The 12,014-nt window shown below is 42.7% G+C and overlaps 1 protein-coding gene across 1 annotated transcript in view; it reads left to right on the top strand.

Moving 5' to 3' along the window:
• The window catches only part of LOC129695509 (cilia- and flagella-associated protein 95-like), a 31,560-nt gene extending 19,979 nt beyond the window's left edge, over positions 1 to 11,581 (top strand). Inside the window, exons 5-6 of the mRNA XM_055632486.1 lie at positions 8,851 to 8,911; positions 11,167 to 11,581. Coding sequence (XP_055488461.1) covers positions 8,851 to 8,911; positions 11,167 to 11,346 — 241 coding nt within the window. The 3' untranslated portion in view covers positions 11,347 to 11,581. The remainder of the gene's footprint in view (positions 1 to 8,850; positions 8,912 to 11,166) is intronic.
• The last annotated feature ends 433 nt before the right edge of the window (positions 11,582 to 12,014 follow it).

Genomic DNA, 12,014 nt, shown 5'->3' with positions numbered 1-12,014 from the left:
CTACCCCTTATTCTTAAATTGTGAATGCAGCCTTCATTGTATTGTTAGATGTGCCTGGTGTTGTAGCCCATATGCCTTTATGCCTAGACTGGCCAAGGTGATATCAGGAAACAGTTGCTCACATGGAGTTATATGGAAATCTGGAACTCTTGCTAATAAAATGCAGAACCCAAGAACAATTAAGATTTTCAGAGTTGAGATTGATTGATTGTTTTGAGACAAAGGTGGGTCCAAAGAAGGCAGATTGGAGTCAAAAGTCAAAAATGTAATTGTTTGGAGGAACAGGCCCTTCTGCCTGAATGGGACTTCCCAACCTTTTTGAGCACTGAATGTTTTTGGAACTTGTACATTTTCTAACTGCCAAATTGTTTTTCCATTTTCTATGAAAGTTAACTTGCAGTTCACAGTGTCTTTAATTGGCATCTAGACCTCCAGTTAATCATGGGGAAAATGAGGCAATGTTATACTTTCGATTGCTGTCTCATTAATCCATGTCAAAGTCCTGAACAAGCAGACAATGGGACTTGTGGTCCCTGTGGTGGTGAAGAGATTTCACCACCACAGAGAACACAGCTCTCCTCTTCTGGCCTTGTATGAGGTTACATGTGATTCATTAATATGAATCACTACATTTGAAACAGGAGATGAGAAGATTGGAGGAAAATTGGCAGCTCATGGTTTTATATTTTTAATTAATCTAAACTGTCACTGATGTAGATTAAAATAAGATTTTTTAAAATATTTAGTCTATACTAGACTAAGTGGGACCCGTTGGGTCCCAGCATCACACGGGAGGGCTGGTCACCCAACGCAATATTCCACCTCTCTGCTACCAATTCCAAAATTGCTGGCCAGTCGAGGGGGGGGGGGGGGGGGGCTTTCTGTTGCACTAGTATGGGTGATGTGGGCTGAAGGGACTGGTTTCCAGAGGGATAGTATGGACATTGTGGGCCGAATGGATTCTTGGGCTGGCAGCTCAGTCAGTGAGGCCACACAGCTCAGTCACTGAGGCCTGGCAGTACAGTCACTCAGACCTGGCAGGCTGGCAGCTGAGAAACTGCCAGAAATTCTGCCCAAAACAGGTGACAGACTCTGAGAGAGAAGGGGGAAGGGTGGACTGAATGGATTATTAGGCTGGCAGTTCAGTCACTTATGGCTGGTGGGCTGGCAGTTCACTTACTCACGGCTGGTGGGCTGGCAGTGCAGTCACTCACGGCTGGTGGGCTGGCACTTCAGTCACTCACGGCTGGTGGGTTGGCAGTTCACTTACTCACGGCTCGTGGGCTGGCAGTGCAGTGACTCACGGCTGGTGGGCTGGCAGTGCAGTCACTCACGCCTGGTACACTGGCAGTTCACTCAGTCGCCCCTGCTCCCTTCACCCTCCCACTCTGCTCCTTGCCATTCCCCTCCCCCCCCCTACGGATTCAGTCCATCTCCCCACAACATCCCGCATGCACTCTTAGTGGCTCTCTCACAGAGCATCCATTCGTGCCCATTAGGTTCCCATTGTGATGAAGAACATGCAGGCATGAAAAGTGGAAAAAATGATTTATTAAAGTCTAAAATGTGAATGACTTAAAATATAAGAACAATTTAAATGTTAAAGATGAGAATTATTGTTATTTATTGTTGTGTCTCTTGTGGCTGCTCCCTGCATCTTTATGTCTCTTTGCTGTTGATTAAAAAAAATACAATTTAAATATAGAGAGATTCAGCAGTCAAATTTTAACAAAGAAAATCTGAGAATTTTTCAAATTATACACACACACACACACACACACACACACACACACACACACACACACACACACACACACACACACACACACACACACACACACACACACACACACACACACACACACACACAGTCACACACACACACACACACACACACACACACACACACACACACACACACACACACACACACACACACACACACACACACACACACACACACACACACACACACACACATGCACACACACAGACGCACACACACACAGACTCTCACTCACACACACTCACACACAGATTCACACACACACACACACACACAGACACACACAGTCACACACACAGACACACACGCACACACACACACACACACACACTGACACACACACACACACACACACACACTCATACACACACACACACACACACACTGACTCACACACACACACACATACACTCACAGACTCACACACACACACATACATACTCACACACACACTGACACACACACATACAGACTCACACACACACACACACACACACACACAGACTCACACACACACTGACACACACACACAGACACACACACCGACTCACACACACACTGACTCACAGACACACTCACACACTGACACACACACACACACACACTCAGAACCAATACTAAAATGCCAAGTAACTTCAGAACGTGGTGAACATACAGTGTGTAAACCGATTGATTCAAACGTTTAAAGCCTGCTGTAGAGGCTGCTGCTGAAGCAAAAACATGTTTTAAATAACGTCCAACAAACACACTCACCATAGACAGAGCCGTCAGCTCTCTTGAATTATTCAACAGCGTCTGCACTCGGTGCCATCTTGACGACTCGCTTCTTGCTACGAACCAGAAATGGTGCACTCAGCGCCAACTAACAGGAAATTACGTCATCGGCACCATCTTGCAACTAAGCGGAAGTCACGGAATGAGTGCCAATTTTGCAATTAAATACAGTCCTGATCTAATCAAATGTTTAATCACGCTTTGCAACAAATTTAAAAGCCAAGCCAGTTTGGCAAACACTTTGCAAGCTACAAACACATTTTCTGAAGAGTCTTTAAAAGCTAAGCCAATTTGCAAACACTTTGCAAGCAACAACCACATTTTCTGAAAAGTCTTTAAAAGCCAAGACAATTTGGCAAACACTTTACAACCACATCGAGGGGACTCACCGTAGAGTAGACGTGCGTTCAGTGTTATTTACAGCTCAGAGAGCCGTGACCCTCTCGCTTCCTCCGTCTCACAGAGACTGAGTGAGGCACGACACTTCCGGGTTTTATAGTCCCTCCCCCCTGCCGCCAGCGGGGGCAGCAGAGAGAATGGTCACATTTTAAAAAAACATTAATAACTCTCTGATTTTTCATCGATGGGAAAAATCCTCCAACCAATCTGGGGGAGGGTGACTCTCAGTAAGGTGGCTAAAAATGACAGCCCTAAGTGGCGGTGTTCTCTCGGAAATCACGAAACATAAAGTCTAAAGGGGTCAAGATCTTAGTTTTAGTAATATAGATTTACACTTCTGCCTCTTAATAATGATGAACAATTTATCTGAGTCCACTGAATGTCGCCTGAGGTATGGGATCCTCACTAAATGATAGGATGGACCCAGTCACTGGGTCATAGAGGACGGAAACAAGCCATTTGGCCCAACATCTGAAGAAAGGTTTCGGCCCGAAACGTTGCCTATTTCCTTCGCTCCATAGATGCTGCCACACCCACTGAGTTTCTCCAGCATTTTTGTCTACCTTGGCCTAACTTATCCATGCCAGCTAAGAAGCCCATCTAAGCAAGTCCCATTTACTTGCATTTGGCCCATATCCATCTAAAAATCTCCTATCCATGTATCTCATATCCATGTATCTGTCCAAACAACTTAAATGCAAGGAGTTAAGAGTCATGTCTGTTTTATCGTCATATGTATCAAAGCAGAAACTTTGAAATTCTTAATTGCAGCAACACAACACGATTGCATTGATTCTGGATGGCATCTCGTCCCCATTTTTGCAACAGAACCTAAGAATTGGCAATAAATATTGGCCTTTCATACAGTCATTGTCATACAACGTGGCAACAGGCCCTTCGGACCAAATGGCCTACACCGACCAACATGCCCCATCTACATTAGTTTTACCTGCCTGCACTTGCCTGTAACCTTCTAATCCTGTCCTATCCATGTACCTGTCCAAATGTCTCTTAAATATTATGGTAGTACCTGCCTCAACTACCTCCTCTGGCAACTTGTTCCATATTCCACCACTCTTTGTGTGTTCAACCTCTTCTTATAGCTCAGGCCCTCGAAAAAAGTTACCCCTCAGGTTCCTATTAAATCTTTCCCCCTTCACCTTAAACCTATGTCCACTGGTTCTCAATGCCCCAATTCTGGCAAGGGACTTTGTGCATTTACCCAATCTATTTCTCTCAAGATCCTGTACACCTCTATAGGATCACCCCTCATCCTCCTCTTCCACGCGAAGGTGGTTCATGTGTTAACTTTGTCTTGGCCATCTCAAGTCCTTGGTGGACCACAACTGGAACATGTGAGGTATTCCAAGCTAGGAATAAAGTTAGCCTGTTCAACCTCTCCTTATAGCTCATGCCCTCGAGTACTGGCATCATCCTCTAAAATCTTCTCTGCACTCTTTCCAGCTTGACAACATATATATTACTAAAAGTCTGATCTTGACCACTTCCTGTTTTTCTGTATATTGATTTTAGAAAAAACGCTGCCACTTACGGCTGTGATTTTAGGCCATCTTACTCAGAGCCCCCCTCCGCTGTGCAGGACAAGAGGAGTTTTCCCATTGATTTTGTAAGTATTTCAAAAAAATATCATTCCAAAATCTATAAAGTTTTATGCAGGAAACTAAGGAGTGTGTTATAGTTGCCTTTTGGGCTAGACATTTATCACAAGTGGCGGATATGAAATAAAAGAATAAAAGAGTTTATTAATGTTTTTAAAAAATGTTGAGATTCTCTCTCCTGAAGGCCACGCCCCTTCCGGAGGGACTATAAAACCCGGAAGTGTTGAGTGCCTCAGTCAGTCTCTGCAAGAAGGGGGAGCGAGAGCGATGTGGTTGTAAAGTGTTTGCCAAATTGTCTTGGCTTTTAAAGACTTTTCAGAAAATGTTTCTCAGTCTGCTGTGAATAACAGTGAACACATGTCTACTAAACTGTGAGTGGTTTTACTGACCTGTCAGTGCCCTTAATGTGGTATGAAAATATAGTTTGGAAATGCTAAAGTTGTGTTGCCTTTGGTTTGGAAATGCTAAAGCTGTGTTGCCTTTGTGTCTTTAGTGGCCTTGCACCCTGCTTGAAATGGTATGAAACTGCATTTGAATTTGGTGGCCTTGCACCCTGCTTGAAGTGGTAAGAAACTGCACTTGAATTTGGTGGCCTTGCACCCTGCTTGAAATGGAATTTCAAGGAATAGCCATGAGTCAACTGCCAGCCCACCAGCCGTGAGTGAGTGAGCTGCCAGCACATCAGGCTTGAATGATTGAGGCACCAGCCCAAGAATCCATTCAGCCCACAATGTCCACACTAGCCCTCTGGAAATCAGTCCCTTCAGCCCACAACACCCACCATACTAACGCTCCGGAAAGCCCCCCCCCTCCCACTGGCCACCAATATTGGGATTGGTGGAGAGGTGGAATATTGGGTTGGGGGACCAGCCCTCCTGTGTAATGCTGGGACCCAACGGGTCCTACCTAGTCTAGTCTTTCCGATAACATTGTGATCAAAACTTAACATAATACTTTAAATGTGGCCTCACTAACATCGTATACAACTGCAACATGACCTCACAACTTTTATATCTAATACTCTAACTGATGAAGGCCAATGTGCTGAAAGCCATCTTGACCATCCTTACCTACCCGTGATGCCACTTTCAAGGAACTATGTACCTGCACTCCTAGATCCCTCTGCTCTACAACACTCTCCAGAGCCCAACCATTCACTGTGTAGGTCCTGTCCGTATTAGACTTCCCAAAAAGCAACATCTCACAAATCTGCATTAAACTCCATTAGACGTTCCTCGGCCCAATTGCCCAGCTAATCAAGATCCTGCTGTAATTTTTGATAACCATCTTCACTGTCTATGATACCACCTACTTTAGCCCCAATTGCAGATCTATGGATAAAAAAAACCAGGACATTTTGGAAATCAGATGATAAGAAATTGATGAAGCCATCAGGCAGCGGATTCTATATCAAATTAATTTACTGTATAAAAAGTATAGCTCTTCATCTCCAGATTCTTCTGTCAAACGTAACTCTGAGTCTGATGATTACAGAGTCTTCAGTTATTGACAACAGTTTCCATGACTATGAACTTCTGTTAAATCTCCCTTGGCATTTTCTGCTATAAGAAAGACAACCCCAGTTATCCCAATTTCTCTTCATAATTTAAGTCTCCCATGCCTTGTACCATTGTACTAAATCTCCTCTACACTTTCTCCAAGATTATTTGTAATGAATAAAGTCTTGATTGGTGGAATGTTTTCTTTTGGAGGAGAATTAATTAGCTCCTCTTTTTCCATTACATGAACCACCATTTTCAATACCAAAGTTCCTTTAGGCCAACTGTCTGATGCTCCACGAGAACTTCTCCCACCTTCCCTGCCTTACTTAAATTACCCTTCTCTTCCTATTTCCCTCATGTGGTAGAATCAGTCATATGGCTCGGAACCAAGTCATGTGGCCCACCGCATCCATGCCAACCAGTGGGCATCAATCTATTAATCTCACCTTCTAGCACTTGGTCCGTCCTCTTCCACACCAAGATAGTTCATGTGTTAACTTTGCCTTGGCCATCTCAAGTCCTTGGTGGACCACAACTGGAGCATGTGAGGTGTTCCAAGCACTAATCCTTGAGAAGGTCTGTTTGTCCTGGGAGAAAGCACAGTTTCAATTTATCAAACTGATATCTGGACTCCAAGGATTAAATCTCAAAAATATATTATAAAAGTAGGTATCCAGGAAGTTAAATGTGATTTGGTCAAAAACTTTTACGGTTTCTGTTGCATTTGAAATGCTCAATAACATCAGAGTTGGAAATGGAAGTGGGGATCAGTGTTGAATTGCAGAAAAACATCAAAGTATCATAATGATATGTAAAATAGTACAATGGGGGTGTATTTTGGTTATCTGAGTTACCATTGAACTTGGGGAGAGAATTAAATTAAAAAATATATATATTCTGGGAACTTCCAGCCATGTACAAAATGCTACACTCTTCGCCTCACCACATTCTTTTCATATCCTTTGCCCTACATCCCAATTACAATAAATAGTTCTACTGTCAGGAAAAGGTATTGCTCTCTTGAAAAACTGCACTTCATGTGTATTTGTTTCTTATTCAAGATTGCTCTCACAAGTTACATTCTTTCCAGTTTAGGCATCTCTTCCAGGTTCAGTGTCCACATTAACAGGATACATTGAACTTTATATGTTCTTTGATGGAAGATATAGTTGGAAGATTCTGGACTGCGTCGCCTTGCATGACTAATCTCATGTCGTGCTTGATCTCTTCCAACCATGAACTCCAGGATAAAATACAAACTACTTGAAATACTCAACGAGGCAACAGCTACAGAGAATGTTTCTAATCTCACTGCATGAAACATAAGCTTTGTTTCTCTCTCCACAGGATCCCTCAATAATTTGCATAACGTACAGGTTTATTTTTCAAAATTTGAGGCATTTGCTTCATCGCAGCCTTATGTAGTCAGGAGGCCACCTAGACATGCCTTATCATTTGGTACTTTGAGATAAGCTATTTAATCTAATGAGAAAGTTCAGGTCATGTAGTCACAGCCTTCCAATTAGACCTAATTAAGTGGTGAAACAGTGTGCAGTGACTTCCTCGTGTCCATATGCTCCTCTGTTCCTTTTTTACCCCTCTCAATGACACTATTGCCTTATCCTAAATTCATCCATGGAGAGTGCACTAGATTCTAGGAATACAATATGGGAATTAATTGGTTTGCCGAATATAAGGAGCAGTGGTGGAGGTCACCAACATCATCGTCAGGTCAAGCTGACCCCTGCAACACAACCCAGTGCCACCGCCAAGACAACGGCCCTTTAAGTTAAGACTACATTGTGAAGAACTTTGTAACTTAATGGATGCAAGATAGCAAGGTATATTCTGCCTCGCTGTAATCCCCTATTCTTACACTCTTATACTTAAATGTGATTGTAGTTGTACATGTATCAAGATTGTACTTATGTACAAGATTTTGATGGAATTGTAAGCAAAAAAGGAATTTCACTTTACCTAGGTGCATGCAATGATAAAGTCATATTGAACACAACAAATTGCACTGTTGCAATGCATATTTGGTGCAATATTCCAATAGTACAGTTAATAGTTTACCAGTTAGCCTGGTACAAGAACTACATAATCTGGTGACTGTAGTGATTAGGAATTGTTAAATAAATAAATGCTGAATTAAAAGCTATTGAAGTTGGGGTCTATGCAACCACTATTTTTGAGTCATAGAATCAAGAGCCTTGCAGCACAGTAACAGGCCCTCATCAGCTCAACATGCTCATGTCGACCAAGTTGCCCATCCAAACTAGTCCCATATGCCTGTGTTTGGCTCATGTCCCTCTAAAACTCATTGATCCATGAGTTCTGAGTTTTGTTGGAAAATCCCATCCGATTCGTTAATATCTTTCAGGGAATGAACACTTGCGTGTGACCTCAGATCTTCGGTTTACTGTAAATTGGAAAGCTTGACACACAAGTAATAAATGCTGCACATGCCAGTGAAATCACTTCACAGGATATGGATAACAAAAAAAATGGATTCTTGAGGGAGAACCCATTTATATTTCCATGTTGGATTACATACAGTTGAAAAAAGTGAAAAGAAAATTCCAGCTTGTGTTTCTTCAGACTTTTCTGTGGTCCAGTCTCGAAGGTCTTTTGAAATACAAAATGGAAAATTACATGATCATATAAACAGATGTCTGCCTCGGCCATGCACACCTTCTGCTACATCTTGGATGTTTTGTGAATTGTTTTATATTTTTTCCATAAACATGCTGGTCTTTGTCTTTTCTAGGTTACTGGAAACAACGTATACTTACGACTTTACTCCGCCTTACCATTACATTCCGACTTCTGTAAGTTTGAAGCAACCATTGCAAACTTTGTTCCTGAAATTATTTTTTTTTTTTATGCAAGGGGCTTGCTAAATATAGGAATTTATTTTTCCATATGTCACACTGATGGTTATCTTGGCATCTGCTTAAACTACCGTGCTTAATAGCTAACAGAAACTGGCTACCATCAACAGCAGACCACTATGACACAAGTGATTAGGCACCTCTGTAATCTTTTCCATCTCAGCATTGCCAAATGGAATTTTTTATGCTTAAAAGCCAAAAAAAGGAAACTAATTTAATGTACCATATGATGTTCCTTTGAATCTGGTTCCTCTTGCAGTGCCAGTGCTACTTTGGATAGACAGGCCTTTTTAAAATCCACATAAAATTACAACATCTCCCAATTTCGTTTCTGCTCTTTGTAAATGTAAAGCCTCCTGGGTGACTGTTAACTATCTCATGACATTCAGTTAAATATTGGATGTAATCCTGAACCCGTATTGACATCTGTGGCTCGATACTGGCCTTGGGAGCTGTCTTTGTGGAGTTTGCACATTCTCCCCGTGACTACATGAGTTTCCTCCAAGTGCTCAGGTTTTCTCCACATCCCGAAGATGTCTGGGTGTGTCAGCTAATTTGCTTCTATAAAATTGTTCCTAATGCGCAGGCAGTGAATATGAAAGTGGGATAACGTAGAACTAGTGTGAATGGGCAATTGATGGTCGCCGTTGACTTAATGCACCAAAGGGCCCGTTTCCATGCCGTGACTCCAAACTAAACTAAAAATGTTAGATCCTGGCTGATTTGATCTGTTTGCTTTAGTTTTGTGACTTTGCCTGACTGATAATCTAACAAACCCCAGCACCCCTCTGGGAGAAGAGCTTCAGGTTTCCACAATCCTTTGCATGCAGTTGTGCTTCGAGGCATCACTCTTCAATGACCCTGTAGAAGTTTTTAAAATGACATGGCTTATTATGTCCACCACTCCTCCGACATTAGAGGTTATGCTTAATCACCGTTGACTTTGTTCATTTCTGACATCATTTTGAAGAATAATTCCTCTGTAAATCAAGGGATTGCAGCCTAGTCTATGGATAAATTCAATCTTTTGCCTCCTTCTGGTCAGGCTGTGGAATAATAGAGCAACTACACTGTTATTACATTGCCTAGCATTTAATTTTGCTGGCATTGATGAAGACAAAATTACTTCGGAATGACTGACCACCGAGTTCTCCGAAAGTGCAAGCAATCTTGAGGCTCATAAATGGGCATACAGTAATTAACAGACCAGATATGTCCATTTGATCTGTTGAGTATTCTACTACTTGATAGCTAGAGCATCCAGACCCCAAAGATCCCACACTTTCCTTTGTTCTTCCACTGCCAGCTAATCCTTTGGGAAAGGCAATAGTATTTTAGAAAAAATATTAATTACCAAGCTCACCATGTTTGGCTGTTGAAACCATTACAGCTGGTTAGCATGTTCGGCTCACGAGCTCTGTAATTTCTTTATCATTCCACGCTCATCTCCTTTTTGATTAGTCTTGCAAACCTACCTCTTTGAGCATGATTTGGTAACATGTGTCAATATCAGTGCTCAGCTCAGTTTCAATGGTGTAATTACAGAAAATCATCCATGTAATGCCCCTGTCCCACTTAGGAAACCTGAACGGAAACCTCTGGAGACTTTGCGCCCCATTCAAGGTTTCCGTGTGGTTCCCGGAGGTTGCAGGTGGTTGCCGGAGGTTGCAGGTAGTGGAAGCAGGTAGGGAGACTGACAAAAACCTCCGGGAACCGCACGGAAACCTTAGGTGGGGCGCAAAGTCTCCAGAGGTTTCCGTTCAGGTTTCCTAAGTGGGACAGGGGCATAAGGATGCAGCAAAACCTTAGATAGACACAAAATGCTGGAGTAACTCAGCAGGACAAGCAGCATCTCTGGAGAGAAGAAATGGGTGACGTTTCGGTTCAAGACCCTTCTTCAGCCAGAGAGTCAGGGGAGGGGGAGATACAGAGATAAGGAAGTGTAAGGTGTGAGAATGAGACATCAAAGGGGGAGGAGATCAAGTAAAATGTAGAATAGATCATTGTTAGCTAGGGGAAGGTGACGCCAAAGCAAAACCTTGTTGTATGTCCTCGGAATATCTGACTTCCTGGTGATCATGAATGGAATCATATAGACTGGTACAGTTCAGAAAAAGCCCACCCAGCTCATCGTGACTTTTTGTAACTGTTTTTTAAATATTATTTCCTTTCCAATTTCCCTTTTTGTGCAGGAAGAGGAGCCGGAGAAGATAACTGATTTCAGGAAGTACCATTCACAGTTTATGCGTAGGGATGATTATCGTCACTGCAGCCGGAACACATGGCGGGACGAGAGTGACATTTACCCCAACTCGGAACTCAAGAGGATCCTCAACCCGCTGTCCAACCCAATCCCTAACCGCTTAAAGTAACCCTGAAGTCTTCCTCATGAATAGTTAACAGATTAAAGAGAAGCCTTTTCTCTTTTTGAAGTACCAGAGTGTATTTTAGTTTTGCGTTGATTTTAACAGTTTTCATTTCAGTTAACATTTGATCATGTACTGCATTTCTTTGCTAACTAAATAATGAAGGCATAACTTGCCCACTCTCATATAGTTAATAAAACACTGCTATCCAAATGGGCCTGTCCCACTTAGGTGACTTTTTAGGCGGCTGCAGGAGACTATGCAGTCGCCACATGTTAGCGGGTGGTTGCCGGGGAGTCGCCTTCATGGTCGTGAGGAGTTCCCACATTCTGGGAACTAGTCGCAGCCTCATAATGATCGCTGCAAATTTTTTAACGTTGAATAATTAGCGGCGACCGGAATGAAGCCGCCATGGAGAGTAGCAAGAATTCTCGTGCCGTAGGTGGGTTGCCAGGAGGTTGAAGGTTCTCGTAGGTTCTCACAGGTTGTAGCCGGTGCTGACCGGTGAATTGCATTGGCTCATTAGGGTAACAAAAACGTAAGCAGTAGTTTTCCGAACCAAGGATAACCGACTGGTAATGTTAAATGTCCGCCAAGCTTCACAGCCGTGTAAGTCTGGCTTCTTAAAAGTTGTCTCCACTCTTTCTCTCTCCTGCTCTCTCCTTCTCTCTCCT

The sequence above is a fragment of the Leucoraja erinacea genome, chromosome 3 (genome assembly GCF_028641065.1).
Source record: "Leucoraja erinacea ecotype New England chromosome 3, Leri_hhj_1, whole genome shotgun sequence".
Classification (NCBI taxonomy): domain Eukaryota; kingdom Metazoa; phylum Chordata; class Chondrichthyes; order Rajiformes; family Rajidae; genus Leucoraja; species Leucoraja erinaceus.
The sequence above is the reverse complement of the archived record's forward strand: the minus strand, read 5'-3'. Positions and strand labels throughout refer to the sequence as shown.